Source organism: Salmo trutta, chromosome 23 (genome assembly GCF_901001165.1).
Source record: "Salmo trutta chromosome 23, fSalTru1.1, whole genome shotgun sequence".
Classification (NCBI taxonomy): Eukaryota; Metazoa; Chordata; class Actinopteri; order Salmoniformes; family Salmonidae; genus Salmo; species Salmo trutta.
This window is the reverse complement of record NC_042979.1, coordinates 35,774,233-35,797,214: the sequence shown is the minus strand read 5'-3', so window position 1 is coordinate 35,797,214 and position 22,982 is coordinate 35,774,233. Positions and strand designations below refer to the sequence as shown.

Sequence of the window (22,982 nt, the reverse complement as noted above, 5' to 3'; positions counted from 1 at the left end):
ACCCTACATAGTACACAACCTCTGTACCCTACATAGTATACTACCTCTGCACCCTACATAGTACACTACCTCTGTACCCTACATAGTCCTCTGTACCCATCATAGAACACTACCTCTGTACCCTACATAGTACACTACCTCTGTACCCTACATAATACACTACCTCTGTACCCCACATAGTACACTACCTCTGTACCCTACATAGTACACGACCTCTACCCTACATAATACACTACCTCTGTACCCTACATAGTGGAGAGGGTGGAGAGGGTGGAGAGTTTTAAGTTCCTCGGCATAAACATCACGGACAAACTGAAATGGTCCACCCACACAGACAGTGTGTTGAAGAAGGCGCAGCAGCGCCTCTTCAACCTCAGGAGGCTGAAGAAATTCGACTTGTCACCAAAAACACTCACAAACTTTTACAGATGCACAATCGAGAGCATCCTGTTGGGCTGTATCACCGCCTGGTACGGCAGCTGCTCCGCCCACATCCGTAAGGCTCTCCAGAGGGTAGTGAGGTCTGCACAACGCATCACCGGGGCAAACTACCTGCCCTCCAGGTCACCTACACCACCCGATGTCACAGGAAGGCCAAAAAGATAATCAAGGACAACAACCACCCGAGCCACTTCCTGTTCACCCCGCTATCATCCAGAAGCGAGGTCAGTACAGGTGCATCAAAGCGGGAACCGAGAGACTGAAAAACAGCTTCTATCTCAAAGGCCATCAGACTGTTAAACAGCCATCACTAACATTGAGTGGCTGCTGCCAACAAACTGACTCAACTCAAGCCACTTTAATAATGGGAAAATTGATGTAATCAATTTATCACTTGCCACTTTATATAATTTATATTAGATAATGTTTACATACCCTACATTATTCATCTCATATGTATATACTGTACTCTATACCATCTACTGCATCTTGCCATCTTGATGTATTAGATGGATCACTAGCCACAATGCCACTTTATATAATGTTTTCATACCCTACATTACTCATCTCATATGTATATACTGTACTCTATACCATCTATTACATCTTGCCTATGCCGTTCGGCCATCGCTCATCCATATATTTTTATGTACATATTCTTATTCATTCCTTTACACTTGTGTGTATAAGGTAGTTGTTGTGGAATTGGTAGATTACTTGTTAGATATTACTGCATGGTCGGAACTAGAAGCACAAGCATTTCACTACACTTGCATTAACACCTGCTAACCATGTATATGTGACAAATAAATGTGATTTGATTTGATTTGATTTAGTACACTACCTCTGTACCCTACATAGTACACTACCTCTGTACCCTACATAGTACACTACCTCTGTACCCCACATAGTACACTACCTCTGTACCCTACATAGTACACTACCTCTGTACCCCACATAGTACATTACCTCTGTACCCTACATAGTGCACTACCTCTGTACCCTACATAGTACACTACCTCTGTACCCTACATAGTACACTACCTCTGTACCCTACATAACACACTACCTCTGTGCCCTACATAGTACACTACCTCTGTACCCTACATAGTACACTACCTCTGTACCCTACATGGTACACTACCTCTGTGCCCTACATAGTACACTATCTCTGTACCCTACATAGTACACTACCTCTGTATCCTATTACACTATCTCTGTACCCTACATAGTACACTACCTCTGTACCCTATTACACTACCTCTGTACCCTACATCGTACACTACCTCTGTACCCTACATAGTTAACTACCTCTGTACCCTACATAGTACACTACCTCTGTATCCTATTACACTACCTCTGTACCCTACATCGTGCACTACCTCTGTACCCTACATAGTACACTACCTCTGTACCTACATAGTACACTACCACTCTACCCTACATAGTACACTACCTTTGTACCCTACATAGTACACTACCTCTGTACCTACATAGTACACTACCTCTCTACCCTACATAGTGTACATAATGCAGTTCCTATGTTGTTACCTTCTTGATATAGTGAGGCAGGCTGGAGGCCAGCTCTGCTATCTTAGGAAAAACAGACGTGTAGTATTTCTCTTCTTTGGGTGATATCTAGAGGAGAGGGAAAGGAGAATATATCATTGTAAAGGGGCTGTTTTGGTCCTGGATGCGGATTTGTTGATTGCAGGGAGTTATTCACAACAATCCTCGGGTAATGCCTGTTCCATTTGCATTATCAATGTGCATCCACTGTCCCACAGCCGAGCCAGGCAATTTATAAACTTAATCTCCCATGGAAAAAAGTGTCAAGACATTATTTTCCCATGCTACTAGGCTTGCATTTTGTTTGCAACAGCTGTGGTTTGTCTTAACCTTGCTGCCTGTCTCTCCAACTTGTGCAACAAAGTAGTATCTTTCAGCGATCTCCACTGTGCCATAGAGAGAATAAACATGAGACTTCTCAGCTCCTCTGAGCCAGGCCAATTCATTTATCAGCATCATTATAATGGATATATAAAAAATAAATGGCAATAGAAACAAACGTAAAACAAATGAAAATGGACATAGTTGGCTGTCATTTCAGCTGCTTGATGTAATTCTGTGTTAGCTTTAGCACTCTATTCAATCAGATCCACTTTAGCCGACATCCGTATAATGGTTATTTTGACAGTGTCGGAGGTGGAACTGCGTTAGAGCTGTTTAATGCACAAGTGGGTCCTGGCATTATACCTAGAAAGGACATTGACAATAGCTGCATGGAGTCTCATTAAGTGAAGAGCATTTCGTATTATTCTGTATGTAAATCAGAGTCAACCATTTAGTTTGATATGTTATGTTACAAAAATGAAAGTAGGGTGGTTGGTCAGGGTGGATGGGTGTGCGTATAATGAGAACGTCTAGCAACCCAAAGGTTGTGAGTTCAAATCTCACCACGGACAACTTTAACACTTTAGCTAACCCTTCACCTAACTCCTAAACTTAACCCTAACCCCTAGCCTAGCTAACGTTAGCGAGCTAGCTAACAACACCTAGCCACCTAGCTGGAATTCGTAACATATCACGTTTAGAAAATTCATAACATATTGTACATTTTGAAAATGTAATACAAATTGGGATTTGTAACATACAGTATCATATTAGTGTTCATTGACTACAGCTCAGTGTTCAACATCATAGTGCCCTCAAAGCTCATCACTAAGCTAAGGACCCTGGGACAAAACACCTCCCACTGCAATTGGATCCTGGACTTCCTGATGGCCGCCCCCAGGTAGTAAAGGTAGGCAACAACACATCTGCCCCTCAACCCGGGGGCCCCTCAGGAGTGCATGCTCAGTCCCCTCCTGTACATTTGACATTTTAGTCATTTTAGCAGACGCTCTTATCCAGAGCGACTTACAGTAGTGAATGCATACATTTCATAAATGTTTTATCCGTACCGGTCCCCCATGGGAATTGAACCCACAACCCTGGCGTTGCAAACACCATGCTCTACCAACTGAGCCACACGGGACCCCCTGTTCACCCATGACTGCTTGGCCAAGCACAACTCCAGCAACATCATTAAGTTTGCTGATGACACAACAGTGGTAGGCCTGATCACGACAACGATGAGACAGCCTATAGGGAGGAGGTCAGAGACCTGGCCATGTGGTGCCAGGACAACAACCTCTCCCACAACGTGATCAAGACAAAAGAGATGATAGTGGACTACAGGAAAATGAGGGCCAGCATGCCCCCATTCTCATTGACGGGGCTGTAGTGGAGCAGGTTGAGAGCTTCAAGTTCCTTGGTGTCCACATCACCAACAAACTATCATGGTCCATACACACCAAGACAGTCGTGAAGAGGGTACGACAATGCTTATTCCCCCTCAGGAAACTGAAAAGATTTGGCATGGGCCCTCAGATCCTCAAAAAGTTCTAGAGCTGCCGAGAGCATCCTGACTGGTTGCATCACCACCTGGTACGGCAACTGCTCGCCCTCCGACTGTAAGGTGCTACAGAGGGTAGTGCGTACGGCCCAGTACATCACTGGGGTAAAGCTTCCTGCCATCCAGGACTTCAATACCAGGCGGTGTCAGAGGAAGGCCCTAAAAATTGCCAAAGACTCCAGCCACCCAAGTCATAGACTGTTCTCTCTGCTACAGAATGGCAAGCGGTACTGGTCACCAAGTCTCGGACCAAAAGGCTTCTAAGCAGCTTCAACCCCCAAGCCATAAGACTGCTTAACATGTAATCAAATATCTACCCGGACTTTTTGCATTGATCCCCCACCTTTTTACGCTGCTGCTACTCGCTGTTTGCAAAGTCACTTTACCCCTACCTACACGTACATATTACCTCAATTACCTCGACTAACCTGTGTCCCCGCACATTGACCCGGTACCGGTACCCCCTGTATATAGCCTCGTTATTGTTATTTTAATGTTGCTCTTTTATTTTTTACTTTAGTTTATTTAGTAAATATTTTCTTAACCCTTATTTTTCTTGAAACTGCATTGTTTGTTAAGGGCTTGTAAGTAAGCATTTTACGGTTTACACCTGTTGTATTTGGCGCAAGTGACAAATAAAATTTGATTTGATACAAAATGGGTGAAGGACATCCACAAATGAATACATACCATACGAAACGTAACATATCATACTAAATGGAGTGTCTTGGATTTACCAACAGAATAATACGAAATACACTGAGATCAGGTTGCAATCCCATGCAGCCTTGTTTACAAATTGGAACACTGGAATATGTGAGATGTAATCTACACCTCAATTAGAATAATAGAAATCCTAAAAATGTTGTTGAATGATTTTTCAGTGTGAGCGTAATTATTTCCATACAGAATTGACTTTCTCGTTCTGAATGCGAGTGAGATGGGTGTGACGATCGCAAGAGCAGTTGCTCACCAATTTGATGGCTTCAACCCAGTTCCACCTCCGACACCGCCAAAACATCTGATTGAATCTAGGCCTTAGTTGGTTAGCTAGCAAAGAAGAAGTAGCTAGCCTTCATGGCAACTTTTTTGCTTAGAACATTTGGATTGGACGACCAGCTTGTTTGGCTAGCAACTTCAGAATCTCAGAACTAACAACTGGATTTTGCCCGGACTATAATGTCTGGTGGAAAAATGAAATAAAACTAATTTACTTATTAAAATAAGTTTGTCAATGAAAGCATGTCATTTGTCTTTGTTGGTAACCGTTTTACAAAAGCAATAAGGCCCTCGAACCCGGGAATTATTAGGAATAACACCCTCCTAAGGGCTGTTTCCCCGGCCCTCCGCTCCGTGTCGGGCCCCTCAGGTTCTCATGCCTTATTGCTTCATTCTACATAACAACACATTTAGAGAGAGTTGAACATTCACAGTGAAGTGGTAACTGACCTTAACAAAGGTATGCAGGGCATCAAAGGACCATTGAGCTTCATACCGGGTTGTATTTCTTTATGGCTTTCTAAGTGGAGAGAAACATGTAGATCATAGTTAAACAGTACTGGTCAAACATGCTAACCCCTCCTTAACTGTTACCCCAAACCCAGGTTAACATGAGGAGGCATGTTAGGAAATGTTAGGATGATGGCGACATGTTAGAAAATGTTAGGACAATAGAGGCATGTTAGGAAATGTTAGGATAATAGAGTCGTGTTAGGAAATGTTAGGATAATAGAGGCGTGTTAGGAAATGTTAGGATGATGGCGGCATGTTAGGAAATGTTAGGATGATGGAGGCATGTTAGCAAATGTTAGGATAATAGAGGCATGTTAGCAAATGTTAGGATGTTGGAGGCATGTTAAGAAATGTTAGGATAATAGAGGCATGTTAGGAAATGTTAGGATAATAGAGGCATGTTAGGAAATGTTAGGATGTTGGAGGCATGTTAAGAAATGTTAGGATAATAGAGGCATGTTAGGAAATGTTAGGATGTTGGAGGCATGTTAAGAAATGTTAGGATAATAAAGTCGTGTTAGGAAATGTTAGGATAATAGAGGCATGTTAGCAAATGTTAGGATAATAGAGGCATGTTAGCAAATGTTAGGATGTTGGAGGCATGTTAAGAAATGTTAGGATAATAGAGGCATGTTAGGAAATGTTAGGATGTTGGAGGCATGTTAGGAAATGTTAGCATAATAGAGGCATGTTAGGAAATGTTAGGATGATGGAGGCATGTTAGGAAATGTTAGGATGATGGAGGCATGTTAGGAAATGTTAGGATAATAGAGTCGTGTTAGGAAATGTTAGGATGATGGAGGCATGTTAGGAAATGTTAGGATAATAGAGGCATGTTAGGAAATGTTAGGATAATAGAGTCGTGTTAGGAAATGTTAGGATGATGGAGGCATGTTAGAAAATGTTAGGATAATAGAGGCATGTTAGGAAATGTTAGGATGATGGCGGCATGTTAGGAAATGTTAGGGTAATAGAGGCATGTTAGGAAATGTTAGGATAATGGAGGCGTGTGTGTGTGTGTCGTACCTCTACGTCACCCACTGATGCAGTGGTCTTCTTGGCCAGACTCTCCAGCTGTTCAGAGACCACCTCCCACCGACTTTGCTCAGAGCTGATTACCTGGGAACAATCAATCAACCAACTAACCAATAAACCAACTAACCATTCAAGCAACTGACCAATCAACCAACTAACCAATCAACTACCTTAACACTCAACCAACTAACAAATCAATAATTCAGCCAGCAAACCAAGCAATCAATTAATCAATCAACCAAACATTCAATAAACCAATCAATCGACAAATAATGTATCAATTAAACAGTAAATGAATGAATCAATGAACCCACCCTTCCAGTCTTGATGAGGCTTTCTGGTGAGCAGGGCATCTTAACAAAGTCACTGTGCCACACATGATGTCCAGACTGAGGTGTCAATGTGCCTTTATGGTGGAACTCATTCACCTGAATAGGGAGGTAGACAGAGACATGAATGAACAGTGAGAGACAGCAATGATTTCAACACTCCTTGTAGTTTATTTTCTGGTGTAAAGATCCAGTTCACTCTCAGTCGCTTTAAAAACTATCTTTTTCATTGAGCTCGACTGTTTTAACTATCTCACCCTACCTCCTCCTCCTCATTATCTCCATAATCACAAACAAAAGACACCACAGTTATTCAGACCAGACAGAGCGATGCCAGAGAGTCTTACATCTATGAGGACGTTGTGAGTTCTGCTGAAGGACAGCGGCTCCAGCTCCACGTGACACTGAGGGACTTTCTTCAGCTCAGAGAGAGAGCAGCACAACCTCTTCTCCTCCTCATCCTTCACTCCTTCTCTCGTTCCATCCCTCTCGCTTTCCCACCCTATATCCATTGCTTCTTCCCTCGCCCCCTCCATCTCTTTTTCAGTTGTTCCATCCCTCTCTCCTACCCTTGCTCCATCCATTTCAACTTCCCTCCCTCCATCCCTCTTTTTCTCACTTTCCATTTCCTTATGTTTCTGTCTTTCTTTCTCTTTCTCCCTTTCTCCATCCCTTTCTCTCTCATTGTCTCCGTGCAGTGATTTGGCGACCGGAGTGTTGTCAATATCGACCAGGTTTCCAACAGGGAACTCGCTGCTTGGGTGCCGTTCGACCTCCTGACCCCTGTCCTTGTCCTCCATGGGGTCGTCTTGCTGTAGAGCAGCTTTCATCTGGGAGCTGTGGTTGTTATGACCCGCTATCCCTAGAGAGAGACAGAGAGACAGGAGGACACAGGATGACAATTTGATGCTGTATTTGATAGCTGTAGGACCTTCAATAAGAATAAGTTGATGTTATTATAATCAATCGATCAAACTTTAATTGTCCCCAGAGGGAAATTTGGTTTGTGAGCAGCGGTAACATGATAGAAACAGTTAATTCAATAGTTAAGAAAGGTAAGAGATTTTGTATTTAAGTAAAGGGCTTCGTTAACACAGGCAGCCCAATTCTGATCTTTTGCACAATTATTGGCAAACAATCTGATCTGATTGGTCAAAAGACAAATAATTGGGCAAAAGATCAGAATTGGACCGCCTGTTTAAACGCAGATTTAGTATTTCCAACCCACCTGTAGTGGAGATCTTGGTCCATTCTCCTTTAAGGAGGTCTTCTACTTTCTCTCTCAACTCAGACACAGACTTACTCACATCTCCAAAGTACTGAAGAGGACGGACAACGATGCTGGGCAAGACTGAAGATACACTGGGACTGGAGAGAGACTGATAACTCTGGAGAGAGAGAGAGAGAGAGAGAGAGAGAGAGAGAGAGAGAGAGAGAGAGAGAGAGAGAGAGAGAGAGGAGAGAGAGAGAGAGAGATTTACATTACTGTAACTTCATATTCATATCATGTATAGGTCTAACAAGACAGTATAGTTACCTGAAGGAAATGGATGTGATCCTCTGTGTGTGAGAGCTGCTCCAGCTCAGCATCTCTCCTCCTCAGCTCAGCTATCTCCTGCTCCAGTTGCTCCAGGAGTCCTTCAGCTCGACTCACTTCAGCCTTCTCCTGGGCTCTGATCAGCTCCTTCACCTCGAAGCGCCTTTCCTCCATGGAGCGGATCAGCTCAGTAAAGATCCTCTCACTGTCCTCCACGGCTGCATTTGCAGAATGCTGTTAGGAGAGAGAGAGGGAGAGAGAGAGGAGTACATTCCCACATATTCCCACTCTAACTGGGAACCCAGACAGCCCGTTCCCTACAGTGGGACTCAGACAGTGGGACTGGAGAGCGGCAGGAGATTAGGAAGTGCAGCTCAGTTTCCACCTCATTTTGTGGGCAGTGTGTCTTCTCTTGAGAGCCAGGTCTGCCTACGGCTGCCTTTCTCAATAGCAAGGCTATGCTCACTGAGTCTGTACATAGTCAAAGCTTTTCTTATTGTTGGGTCAGTGACAGTAGTCACAGTGGTCAGGTATTCTGCCGCTGTGTACTCTCTGTTTAGAGCCAAATAGCTTTCTAGTTCAGTTTTTTTGTAAATTCTTTCCAGTCTCTCTCTCTCTCTCGCTCTCTCTCTCCATCTCCTCTTTCCCTCTCCTCTTTCTCTCTCTCTCTCTCTCCTTCTCCTCTCTCTCTCTCTCTCTCTCTCTCTCTCTCTCTCTCTCTCTCTCTCACTGATTGACTGGAGGAGGGAAGTGAAATGGTGCATCTCTTCTGGTCAATAATAATAGTCACCTTAAGAGACTCCACAGCCTGTTGGATATCCTTCAGCACCTTCTCTCTCTCCTGAACTCTCTGCTGGACCTTCTGCTGACTCATTCCCAGCTGACTCTGTGGAGAAACAGTCTTTATTGAGCTACCAAGTTTTATGTGTCCAATAAGTCATAGTAACGAACAGGATAGAGATGAATCTTGAGAAAGTCCCTTTGGAAAACTATGATCTATGTTGTTTGTTAAAAAAGGCCAGCCATCTTAACCTATTTTCTCACCTACATAACCTGTCAATCACTTAGCAAACAGTTACTACACAGTTGAATTCTTAGAGTTTTTACAGTACACAACACAAATCAGAGAGACTGAACATTGAGCTCATTAAAGCACATTCAGAATGTTTTTTTACTTTAGAAAATGCTCATATCCAGAGTGACTTAGATGAGCAATTAGGGTCAAGTGCTTTGCTCAAGGGCATACTGACAGATTTTTCACCTAGTCGGCTCGGGGATTCAAACCAGCAACCTTTCAACGCTATTAACCAGTAGGCTACCTGCCACCCGTATTCATAAGTCTTCTGCTGTGGATAGATGTAATTTGAATAACTATGTTTATTTCTCACTCCTATTAAACCAACCTTCCTACTTTGTCTTTATTTCTGTGTTTATCAGAGAGTTACGAACAAATTGTTCTGCTCTAACCTGTATCTCAGTCCTCTCTGCTGCAGCTGGCACTGTATCATGGCCTTTATGTTTATCCATCACACAATGATAACAGATCCACTGTTGATCGGTACGACAGTAAACCTCCAGCAGTTGGTCATGATGAGAGCAGATGTTCTCCTGTAGTTGTGCGGTGGCTTTGACCAGCTTGTGTTTCTTTAGTACAGGAACATCATAGTGAGGTTGGACATGAGTCTCACAGTAAGACACCACACACACCAGACAGGACATGAGGGCTTTCTGCTTTCTGGTCCCAGTGCAGAAATCACACGCCACATCTCCAGGTCCAGCATAGCACACAGCCTGGAGTCCTGTCTTCTTCAGTGTCTCCACCACCTCAGCCAACATGTTGTTTTTCCTCAGAGTAGGCCTTGGAGTGAAGGTCTGGTTGCACTGAGGACAGCTGTAGATGCCCTGGTCATCCTGATCCCAGTAGCTCTCAATACAGCTTCTACAGTAACTGTGTCCACAGGGAATAGCCACCGGCTCCTTCAGTAGACCCAGACAGACAGAACAACAGAACTGTTCCTTCTCCAGCAGAACTCCCTGCTGAGCCATTTAGACTGTTGTTGTTCACTCTCACACAGACAGACGACAGAGAGACTCAGATCAGTTTCGTTTCCTCAGAAGAGAATTTGTGGGAGGGGGAGGGACTTCCTGGTTCTGCTAGAGGGTGGAGTTAGAGAAACAGAGGGAGGAGACAGAGGGAGGGAGAGAGAGAAAGAAACGAGAAAAGGTGTGTGTGTGTGGGGGGTGTGGGGGGGACAACAGAAAAGGTGTGTGTGTGTGTGTTTGTGTGTGTGTGTGTGTGCGGGGGGGGGCATGTGGAGAAGGTATAACCTCCTCTCTTTATGCCTGTTGTCTTCTCACAGTGATGAGCTCAGGGAGCTGGGATGTAGTGAGATCTCATGCAACCACAGACCACCATCCCACTAACAGCCCAACCCAAGATGCAGTCTCGCACACACACACACACACACACACACACACACACACACACACACACACACACACACACACACACACACACACACACACACACACACACACACACACACACACACACACACACACACGCAGTCGCAGACAAAGTCACAGTAATAAATCTAATTTTATTTCATCACATGCATCGTAAACAACAGGTGTGGACTAGCAGTGAAATGCTTACTTATGGACCCTTCCCAACAATGCAGAGAGAACAAAAATAGAGAAATAATAGAAAGTAAAACACTTAATAATAAAGGTAATAATAGATACACAATAAGTAATGATAAGTTGACTATATTCAAGGGGTATCAGTACCGAGTCGATGTGCAGGGGTACATTGTAATTGAGGCAGATACAGTTGAAGTCAGAAGTTTACATACGTTTAGGTTGGAGTCATTAAAACTCATTTTTCAACCACTCCATAAATTTCTCGTTAACAAACTATAGTTTTGGCAAGTCGGTTAGGACATCTACTTTCTGCATGACACAAGTCATTTTTCCAACAATTGTTTAAAGACAGATTATTTCACTTATAATTCACTGTATCACAATTCCAGTGGGTCAGAAGTTTACATACACTAAGTTGACTGTGCCTTTAAACAGCTTGGAAAATTCCAGAAAATGGTCATGGCTTTTGAAGCTTCTGATAGGCTAATTGACATCATTTGAGTCAATTGGAGTTGTACCTGTGGATGTATTTCAAGGCCTACCTTCAAACTCAGTGCCTCTTTGCTTGACATCATGGGAAAATCAAAAGATCTCAGCCAAGACCTCAGAAAGAAAATGTAGACCTCCACAAGTCTGGTTCATCCTTGGGAGCAATTTCCAAACGCCTGAAGGTACCATGTTCATTTGTACAAACAATAGTACGCAAGTATAAACACCATGGGACCACGCAGCCGTCATACCGCTCAGGAAGGAGACGCGTTCTGTCTCCTAGAGATGAACGTACTTTGGTGCGAAAAGTGCAAATCAATCCCAGAACAACAGCAAAGGACCTTGTGAAGATGCTGGAGGAAAAAGGTACAAAAGTATCTATATCCACAGTAAAACAAGTCCTTTATCGACATAACCTGAAAGGCCGCTCAGCAAGGAAGAAGCCACTGCTCCAAAACCGGCATAAAAAAAGCTAGACTACGGTTTGCAACTGCACATGGGGACAAAGATCGTACATTTTGGAGAAATGTCCTCTTGTCTGATGAAACAAATATAGAACTGTTCGGCCTATCAAAGCATTTTATGGCTAGAGATGTGAATGCTGGGGAAATATTTATTTTTATTTATTTAACCTTTATTTAAGTCAGTTAAGAACAAATTGTTTTTTACAATGATGGCCTACCAAAAGGCAAAAGGCCTGGGATTAAAAATAAAAAAATAAATATAGGACAAACCTCACATCACAACAAGAGAAACACCACAACACTACATAAAGAGAGACCTAAGACAACAACATAGCATGGCAGCAACACATGACAACACAGCATGGTAGCAACACAACATGACAACAACATGGTAGCAACACAACATGGCAGCAGCCAACATGGTAGCAGCAGAAAACATGGTACAAATATTATTGGGCACAGACAACATCACAAAGGGCAAGAAGGTAGAGACAACAATACATCACGAGAAGCAGCCACAACTGTCAATAAGAGTGTCCATTATTGACTCTTTGAATGAAGAGATGGAGATAAAACTTTTGAGTATTTTTTACAGCTCGTTCCTGTCACTAGTATGTGGAGGATGTGGGCTGCAGTAGATATCTCAGATAGACAGATATCTCTGTCTTCCGACAGGTATACGACAGGTATACGGAGATAACCAGTTTACAGAGGAGTATAGAGTGCAGTGAAGTGTCCTATAAGGAGCATTGGTGGCAAATCTGATGGTCGAATGGTAAAGCACATCTAGTGCACCCTTACTGTACCTGCCAATCTATAAATTATGTCTCCGTAATCTAGCATGGGTAGGATGATCATCTGAATCATGGTTAGTTTGGCAGCTGGGGTGATAGACGAGCGATTACGATAGAGGAAGCCAAGTCTAGATTTAACTTTAGCTTGCAGCTTTGATATGTGCTGAAAGCAGGACAGTATACCGTCTAGCCATACTCCCAAGTACTTGTATGAGGTGACTACCTCAAGTTCTAAACCCTCAGAGGTAGTAATCACACCGGTGGGGAGAGGGGCTTTCTTCTTTCCAAACCACATGACCTTTAATTTGGAGGTGTTCGGAACAAGGTTAAAGACAGAGAAAGCTTGTTGGACATTAAGAAAGATTTGTTGTTGGGCATTTAACACAAAATTCAGGGAGGGCCAGCTGAGTATAAGACTACCATCTGCATAGAAATGGATGAGAGAGTTTCCTACTGCCTGAGCTATGTTGATGTAAATTGAGAAGAGCTTGGGGCCTTGGATCGAGCCTTGGGGCTCTCCCTTGGTGACAGGCAGTGGCTGAGACAGAAGATGTTCTGATTTTATGCACTGCACTCATTGATAGAGGTAGTTAGCAAACCAGGCCAAAGACCCCTCAGAGACACTAATACTTAGTTTGGAGGAGGACCAGAGAGTTGTGGAAAACAGATAGAGCAGTATTGAATTGGGAAGCTAGTTCATCAGGGGGGTTGGGGGCCTGGTCAAAAGGCAGGGCAGAACAGATGGCATCAGAGAGTTGGAGGGGGTCAACAGCTTTGATGTTGCAGAAGAAGAGGAGGCGTTTGTCAGTGTTGTGGGGTGAGTATGAGGGAAGAGAGAAATTAAGGTTATTGTGGTCAGACAGTTGGAATAGGGAGGGGGAGATATGAGTTAGGTTGAGTCCAACAGAGCAGACAAGATCAAGTACGTGTCCCTTGATGTGAGTGGGAAAATGTACATGTTGGGCAATATTGAAACTGTCCAGAACAGCAATGAAATCAGAGGAAAGTTTTGAGTTTGATGAGTCCGCGTGAATATTCATATCGCCAAGCAACATTAAGCGATGGGAGAATGGGACAGCAATGGTGAGTAGTTCAGACAGGAATGATTCATTAAGTTCAGGAGGACGGTACACAAGGATAGCCTCCTGGGCCATATGCAGTGTTCCTCACTGAGTTCCCTGAATTCCTATCGGATCTTGTAGTCATAGCAGATAATATTCAAATTTTTGGTGACTTTAACATTCACATGGAAAAGTCCACTGACCCACTCCAAAAGGCTTTCGGAGCCATCATCGACTCAGTGGGTTTTGTCCAACATGTCTCTGGACCTACTCACTGCCACAGTCATACTCTGGACCTAGTTTTGTCCCATGGAATAAATGTTGTGGATCTTAATGTTTTTCCTCATAATCCAGGATTATCGGACCACCATTTTATTGCGTTTACAATTGCAACAAATAATCTGCTCAGACCCCAACCAAGGACCATTAAAAGTCGTGCTATAAATTCTCAGACAACCCAAAGATTCCTTGATGCCCTTCCAGACTCCCTCTGCCTACCCAAGGACGTCAGAGGACAAAAATCAGTTAACCACCTAACCGAGGAACTCAATTTAACCTTGCGCAATACCCTAGATGCAGTTGCACCCCTAAAAATTAAAAACATCTGTCATAAGAAACTAGCTCCCTGGTATACAGAAAATACACGAGCTCTGAAGCAAGCTTCCAGAAAATTGGAACGGAAATGGTGCCACACCAAACTGGAAGTCTTCCGACTAGCTTGGAAAGACAGTACCGTGCAGTATCGAAGAGCCCTCACTGCTGCTCGATCATCCTATTTTTCCAACTTAATTGAGGAAAATAAGAACAATCCGAAATTTCTTTTTGATACTGTCGCAAAGCTAACTAAAAAGCAGCATTCGCAAATGGAGGATGGCTTTCACTTCAGCAGTAATACATTTATGAACTTCTTTGAGGAAAATATCATGATCATTAGAAAGCAAATTACGGACTCCTCTTTAAATCTGGGTATTCTTCCAAAGCTCCATTGTCCTGAGTCTGCACAACTCTGCCAGGACCTAGGATCAAGGGAGACGCTAAAGTGTTTTAGTACTATATCTCTTGACACAATGATGAAAATAATCATGGCCTCCAAACCATCAAGCTGCATACTGGACCCTTTTCCAACTAAACTACTGAAAGAGCTGCTTCCTGTGCTTGGCCCTCCTATGTTGAACATAATAAACGGCTCTCTATCCACCGGATGTGTACCAAACTCACTAAAAGTGGCAGTAATAAAGCCTCTCTTGAAAAAGCCGAATCTTGACCCAGAAATTATAAAAAACTATCGGCCTATATCGAATCTTCCATTCCTCTCAAAAATTTTAGAAAAAGCTGTTGCACAGCAACTCACTGCCTTCCTGAAGACAAACAATGTATACGAAACGCTTCAGTCTGGTTTTAGACCCCATCATAGCACTGAGACTGCACTTGTGAAGGTGGTAAATGACCTTTTAATGACGTCAGACCGAGGCTCTGCATCTGTCCTCGTGCTCCTAGATCTTAGTGCCGCTTTTGATACCATCGATCACCACATTCTTTTGGAGAGATTGGAAACCCAAATTGGTCTACATGGACAAGTTCTGGCCTGGTTTAGATCTTATCTGTCGGAAAGATATCAGTTTGTCTCTGTGAATGGTTTGTCCTCTGACAAATCAATTTTAAATTTCGGTGTTCCTCAAGGTTCCGTTTTAGGACCACTATTGTTTTCACTATATATTTTACCTCTTGGGGATGTCATTCGAAAACATAATGTTAAATTTCACTACTATGCGGACGACACACAGCTGTACATTTCAATGAAACATGGTGAAGCCCCAAAATTGCCCTCGCTAGAAGCCTGTGTTTCAGACATAAGGAAGTGGATGGCTGCAAACTTTCTACTTTTAAACTCGGACAAAACAGAGATGCTTGTTCTAGGTCCCAAGAAACAAAGAGATCTTCTGTTGAATCTGACAATTAATCTGGATGGTTGTACAGTCGTCTCAAATAAAACTGTGAAGGACCTCGGCGTTACTCTGGACCCTGATCTCTCTTTTGAAGAACATATCAAGACTGTTACGAGGACAGCTTTTTTCCATCTACGTAACATTGCAAAAATCAGAAACTTTCTGTCCAAAAATGACGCAGAAAAATTAATCCATGCTTTTGTTACTTCTAGGCTGGACTACTGCAATGCTCTACTTTCCGGCTACCCGGATAAAGCACTGAACAAACTTCAGTTAGTGCTAAATACGGCTGCTAGAATCCTGACTAGAACCCAAAAATTTGATCATATTACTCCAGTGCTAGCCTCCCTACACTGGCTTCCTGTTAAGGCAAGGGCTGATTTCAAGGTTTTACTGCTAACCTACAAAGCATTACATGGGCTTGCTCCTACCTATCTTTCCGATTTGGTCCTGCCGTACATACCTATACGTACACTACGGTCACAAGACGCAGGCCTCCTAATTGTCCCTAGAATTTCTAAGCAAACGGCTGGAGGTAGGGCTTTCTCCTATAGAGCTCCATTTTTATGGAATGGTCTGCCTACCCATGTGAGAGACGCAGACTCAGTCTCAACCTTTAAGTCTTTACTGAAGACTTATCTCTTCAGTAGGTCCTATGATTAAATATAGTCTGGCCCAGGAGTGTGAAGGTGAACGGAAAGGCTGGAGCAACGAACCGCCCTTGCTGTCTCTGCCTTGCCAGTTCCCCTCTTTCCACTGGGATTCTCTGCCTCTAACCCTATTACAGGGGCTGAGTCACTGACTTACTGGTGTTCTTCCATGCCGTCCATGGGAGGGGTGCGTCACTTGAGTGGGTTGAGTCACTGACGTGGTCTTCCTGTCTGGGTTGGCGCCCCCCCCCTTGGGTTGTGCCATGGCGGAGATCTTTGTGGACTATACTCGGCCTTGTCTTCGGACGGTAAGTTGGTGGTTGTAGACATCCCTCTAGTGGTGTGGGGGCTGTGCTTTGGCAAAGTGGGTGGGGTTATATCCTGCCTGTTTGGCCCTGTCCGGGGGTATCATCGGATGGGGCCACAGTGTCTTCTGATCCCTCCTGTCTCAGCCTCCAGTATTTATGCTGCAGTAGTTTATGTGTCGGGGGGCTAGGGACAGTCTGTTACATCTGGAGTATTCTCTTGTCTTATCCGGTGTCCTGTGTGAATTTAAATATGCTCTCTCTAATTCTCTCTTTCTCTCTTTCTTTCTTTCTCTCGGAGGACCTGAGCCCTAGGACCATGCCTCGGGACTACCTGGCATGATGACTCCTTGCTGTCCCCAGCCAGCCTGGCCATGCTGCTGCTCCAGTTTCAACTGTTCTGCCTGCGGCTACGGAACCCTGACCTGTTCACCGGACGTGCTTGTTGCACCCTCGACAACTACTCTGATTATTATTATTTGACCATGCTGGTCATTTATGAACATTTTAACATCTTGACCATGTTCTGTTATAATATCCACCCGGCACAACCAGAAGAGGACTGGCCACCCCTCATAGCCTGGTTCCTCTCTAGGTTTCTTCCTAGGTTTTTGGCCTTTCTAGGGAGTTTTTCCTAGGGAGTTTTTCCTAGCCACCGTGCTTCTTTCACATGCATTGCTTGCTGTTTGGGGTTTTAGGCTGGGTTTCTGTACAGCACTTTGAGATTTCAGCTGATATACGAAGGGCTATATAAATTAATTTGATTTGATTTGATTTGCTTTTAATTACCCATCTACCATCTACCAACCACAAACTCCCTGGTCTTTGTGGTTGAATCTGTGTTTGAAATTCACTGAGAGACGGAGAGACCTTACAGATAATTGTATGTGTGGGGTACAGAGATGAGGTAGTCATTAAAAAATATGTTAGACACTATTATTGCACACAGAGTGAGTCCATGCAACTTATTATGAGTAATCCAGACATTCTGTTCCCAACAGTGGGACTCAGACAGTCTGATTGGAAAGTTCTCTCTCTCTCTCTCTCTCTCTCTCTCTCTCTCTCTCTCTCTCTCTCTCTCTCTCTCTCTCTCTCCCCCCTCTCTCTCTCTCTCTCTCTCTCTCTCTCTCTCCCTCTCTCTCTCTCTCTCTCTCCCTCTCTCTCTCTCTCGTTGACAATCACCCTCCTTCCTTTATTCTCCCCACTCGTCCTCTTTCATTTCCCTCTTCTTCTTTCTCTCCTCTTGACAAATCACTCTCCTCCTCTCTTCTCCTCCCTCTCTTCCACCTCCTGTGCCAAATGTAAACAAATTGTTGAGAGATTAAATTATGACAAATTACTATTATACTATTACATTATTATATTATATCAAACATTGTATAAGATCAAGTAGTGACTTATGAAGAGACGAGGTGAAAATGTCTACTGGTCTGGTGGGGAGCTCTTTGGGACTAAATAAAGGATTTATTTACAGTATTTTAGTATAGTGTTCTATGCTTTTAAAAATAATTCATTCATTCTTTCATTCAATAAACACAAGACAGTGTCAACACGTCGGTCTTAGAATGCTATATATGTTATAGATGAATAACTTATTAATAACATATTAAAAACATATCTTGTGTGTGTCAGCACTCAGCCACAATACAGGGATCCACAATGCTCAGTTTAGTTAACCAATAAACAAAGAGTGACATCATTACTGGATTATAAGAAGGAATGTATCAATCATATCGGACAATAAACAGTGTGGACTAAGAGTATTTTAATTGAGAGTACACTTAACACAGTGTTGGCCATCACCAGAGGGGTTAAATCACAAAGATCAATGAGATAGACGTTGTTAGTTTCCTAATTCATAAAAGAAGATTGGAATGGACATGGTATAACTGAGTATGATATGTTATAACACATATCCATCTATAGCTTTCTCAATGCACCAGAAAATGAGTCAGATCAAAGTTAACTCAAATCAAATCAATCAAATGTTATTGGTCACATACACATGGTTAGCAGATGTTAATGCGAGTGTAGTGAAAGGCTTGTGCTTCTAGTTCCAACAGTGCAGTAATATCTAACAATTCCCAACAACTACCTAATACACACAAATCTAAAGGGGTGAATGAGAATATGTACATATAAATATATGGATGAGCGATGGCCGAACATGCTACCTTGTTAATCTTGCTATGGGTAAGTCAGGCCTGGTGTAGCTGACATCATAGTGCCTTCATTTCATCACAGTCAATTCATTCATTCGGCAGCAATTCATTAAAATGCCCTTTATAGTTTATCATAATACTACTTAAACTGAGATTGACACCAGAGAACCAGTCTAACTTATTGTAATTCATAAACAATGCTTTGTTTTATAATGAGAAAATACATCAATAGTTGTTGTTCTGCATCTTTATCAAAGTGAGCTTACATGGAGATAAATATGAATTCACATGATTGAAATGCTGTAAAAAGTGCAAGAAATAAAAGTAAAAATACTTTCAATTACACATTTTTGGGGGTATGTGTACTTTACTTTACTATATATATTTTTTACAACTTTTACTTCACTATATTCCTGAAGAAAATAACATACTTTTTGCTCCATACATTTTCCCTAAAAGGGTTCTACAGTACCTGGAACCAAAAAGGGTTCTCCTATGGGGACAGCCAAAGAACCCTTTTGGAACCCTTTTTTCTGAGTGTACATTTTCTGGACTTTTTCAGAAATCTATTGCTGTCTTATTGATTTTCCAGAGACCAACAGGAGAGGTCACATTTAGAGATCCCCAGTGGTCAGTCTGTCCTGTCAACAAATGGACCTGACCTCCATATTCACGGTGAGCCTAATTCTCCTAATAAGCTAGTATAAAATAGCTTTGAAACCTTGCTCATGAACAACTACTCATTGCAACACAGCAGTTAACAACCACAATTAGCATCACCACAGCTTTCTTTTGCTTTCCATTTGAATTGTTTGTTTCAGATACTTTAGGATAATGTCATCACTTTGGTGAGAAATGAGCTGAAGATGCTCAAGGCAATTCTTTGTAAAGAATACCCAGAGTGCACTTAGAGTCAGAGGAAGGATGAGGAAGTGATGCATGCTGAAGATGAGAACCAAGAGAGGGATGCCAGAAAGGGGGCTCTGAAGATCAAGTCCTAAGGGACATAAACCAGAAGAAGCTCGCTGACACACTGGAGAAAAGTGGCTTTGTGGGCCACTCGTAGTTTCGGTTGGGTAACAGCTAAGGACAGGGTTGTAACAACACTTGTAGAAAAAAAGGTTATATCTAGAACCAAAAATGCTAAATCGGCTGTCGAACCCTTTTGGGTTCCAGGTAGAACCCTTTTGGGTTCCAGGTAGAACCCTTTTGGGTTTTCACAGAAGGCTCTACGTCAAGGGTGAAATTGTGGTGTAGATATGGGGGGTTTAAAAATATTTCCTGCAATTCTACAGTTTGACATGACTTGTGTTTGAGGGGTATATGGAGGGGTATTTTGAAAAAAACAGTATAAGTGGAAGAATAAGTGGGGGAGAGAAACAGCTAGAAAAAATGTTCAGTTTTATAATGCTATTCTACACATTTTGTCATTGTTTTAAAGCTAATTTCCTGCAATTCCATGGGGCATAGAGCAACATTTGCTCTTTTATAGCTCATTTCATGCTATTCTTCACATTTTGCGATGAGGATGAGAGAACATTTTACAGTTTTTAAGCTAATTTCCTGCACCTCTACACATTTTGACATGAGTCTAAGATAAATTGTCGCAGTTTTTAAGTAACTATCCAGTGAAAGAAATATTTCTAATGACCGGTATACGCCCACACCATTCTATTGTTGGGGTACGCCCACACCATTCTATTGTTGGGGTACGCCCACACCATTCTATTGTTGGGGTACGCCCACACAATTCTATTGTTGGGGTACGCCCACACCATTCTATTGTTGGGGTACGCCCACACCATTCTATTGTTGGGGTACGCCCACACCATTCTATTGTTGGGGTACGCCCACACCATTCTATTGTTGGGGTACGCCCACACCATTCTATTGTTGGGGTACGCCCACACCATTCTATTGTTGGGGTACGCCCACACCATTCCAACACAGAAAAGCAGATTTGTACGTCATTTTAATAAGCAGAACACTGCCATACATGTCCCCTCCTCCCGCACTCACAGAGTTGGAGTGTATCTCGGGCTGGCCGGCACTCTGTCCTTCAAAGCGTCTCTTCTGACACACTGACCCTCCTTCACATGTTCAACACAACATTCACTGACCCTCCTTCACATGTTCAACACAACATTCACTGACCCTCCTTCACATGTTCAACACAACATTCACTGACCCTCCTTCACATGTTCAACACAACATTCACTGACCCTCCTTCACATGTTCAACACAACATTCACTGACCCTCCTTCACATGTTCAACACAACATTCATGACCCAGTGCTTTGGATTGGGCTTGAGGCCTTAGTGTCCCTGTGAATGGCAAAACAGCCTTTTGCTGGTTCCTGGAGGAAAGTCAGTGAAGTCACGCTTCTGTTCTAACGCAACTCTGGGGCATGATGGGATACTTTTCACTGTCGTCATGGCAGAGGATGGGGAGTGATACTTGTCAAGTCCGTTTAGTTCAAATTTGCAAATTGCTGCTCCCAAAACACCAGATTTGGTTTGGGGGGTGCCAACATTAGCAATGTAGTAATTAATATTAACATTCTCTGCGCTTCATGTCCAAATTATCTTAAAATTACTTAAAGGAACAGTTTGGGATTTTTGACAATGATTTTTGGCTCTCTAGCTTCTTCCCCAGACTCAGATGAAAATGTTTAAGTTTATGCATCCAGGATGAAGGAAGTTAGAGGTTGTCACGGATACTCCCTCTCCGGCCTCTAGGTCATCAGGCTGCTGATTATCCTGCACACCTGTCACCATCATCTCACGCACCAGCGCCTCATGACACTCACCTGGACTCCATCACCTCCTTGATTGTCTTCCCTATATCTGTCACTGACGCTTTTACTTTCAGTTGGGGCACAACTGGACACTGGTCAAGAAAGAAGAATCAGCTTTCTATGTTGTTACATTGGTATAACACTGGGTAACATTGTTTGGAAATAATTCAATACGTGTAAAGGATTAGGAGAGGACATTTGTAATGTTAAGAAGTTGAAGAGTGTAGACCTACCTGAATGTGTCCAATAGAAGGTCTTGTTTTCATTGCAACGTTTTGCAACAGAGTAAATGTTTTACAACAGAATCGGTGTAATGTCACAGGGGGAATGAAGTAAGGTTGAGAGTGTGTGTGGATATGTGACCATATATGTGTGTTCCACCAGGGGTGCTGCTGTTACAGTGAGATTGAGAGGTGAGAGATCAATTCTGATCAGCTGCGCGTGCGCGCACACACACACACACACACACACACACACACACACACACACACACACACACACACACACACGACAAACAGGCTCCAGCAGGGACTGGAGCAGACACCAGATGTGTTGACATGAGGCTTGTGCTAACTTGACCTGCTAATATGGCCCTAATTTGTCTCTCAGTTTGTGCCGCCACCTTCCAGGTGGGAAGAGCGGTGTTTCCATGTGTGACAGTTGGGGAATCATGGGAAATGTAGTTTAGCAGGTAGATCCTTACAGTCGGTGGTACAGATACAGCTTCCAGCAATTTCTGACATCACAGCACCATGAATAACTAATCCATAATGAGGAAGATTACAAACAAAACGTGTTCAAATTTCATAAATATTTATTACATATCAATGAACAGAATTTACTACTTTCACAGCAGTGGTCTACAGCACTTGTTCAAATAACTGAAATAATTGTTAAAAAAAATAAAATAATAATAATAGAATAAAGTTTCATTTGAGGCCACATTTGAAACACAAACATTTACAAGTAGTACTTGGCATTAAAAACGATACAATATTTTTAAGACACTTGGTGTTATTTTTATTATTTTCTTCTTTCGTTTTGATATCACAGAGAGGTTGAGCAACAGTCTAAACACTAAATATTGATTTAGATACAAAAACCACTGCAAAAACATCAAGGAGTTGGGGTGGTGTGAACTTAACAGGGACGACGGAAACAAAGGAGAGAGTAACAGGGAGAATGATCAAAGTGATAGAAGCCGTATTACAAACCTTCAAACCACCAGACATCCCACTCCCATTCACCTACACTCATGTTAAGAACCAGCGTAATAAATAACAAGTCAAATTCCATTGTAAAAATAGTCCCCCTATGTTGTCCCTCTGGTTTTGCGTAATAGTATTGAAAGAGACCATA

At 42.7% G+C, this 22,982-nt stretch overlaps 1 protein-coding gene across 4 annotated transcripts in view; it reads right to left on the bottom strand.

The window, feature by feature from the left end:
* LOC115159906 (poly(ADP-ribose) glycohydrolase-like) overlaps positions 1-10,410 on the bottom strand; it is a 37,087-nt gene extending 26,677 nt beyond the window's left edge. The window contains exons 1-7 of one of the 4 annotated variants that reach the window (XM_029710025.1): positions 9,779-10,410; positions 9,102-9,197; positions 8,312-8,545; positions 8,003-8,162; positions 7,122-7,636; positions 6,760-6,873; positions 6,437-6,529 (exon numbers count right to left, since the gene is read on the bottom strand). In XM_029710025.1, coding sequence (XP_029565885.1) covers positions 6,437-6,529; positions 6,760-6,873; positions 7,122-7,636; positions 8,003-8,162; positions 8,312-8,545; positions 9,102-9,197; positions 9,779-10,357 — 1,791 coding nt within the window. In that variant the 5' untranslated portion in view covers positions 10,358-10,410. The remainder of the gene's footprint in view (positions 1-6,436; positions 6,530-6,759; positions 6,874-7,121; positions 7,637-8,002; positions 8,163-8,311; positions 8,546-9,101; positions 9,198-9,778) is intronic. The other 3 variants (XM_029710023.1, XM_029710024.1, XM_029710028.1) reach the window with 3 other exon arrangements.
* Between the last annotated feature and the right edge of the window lie 12,572 nt (positions 10,411-22,982).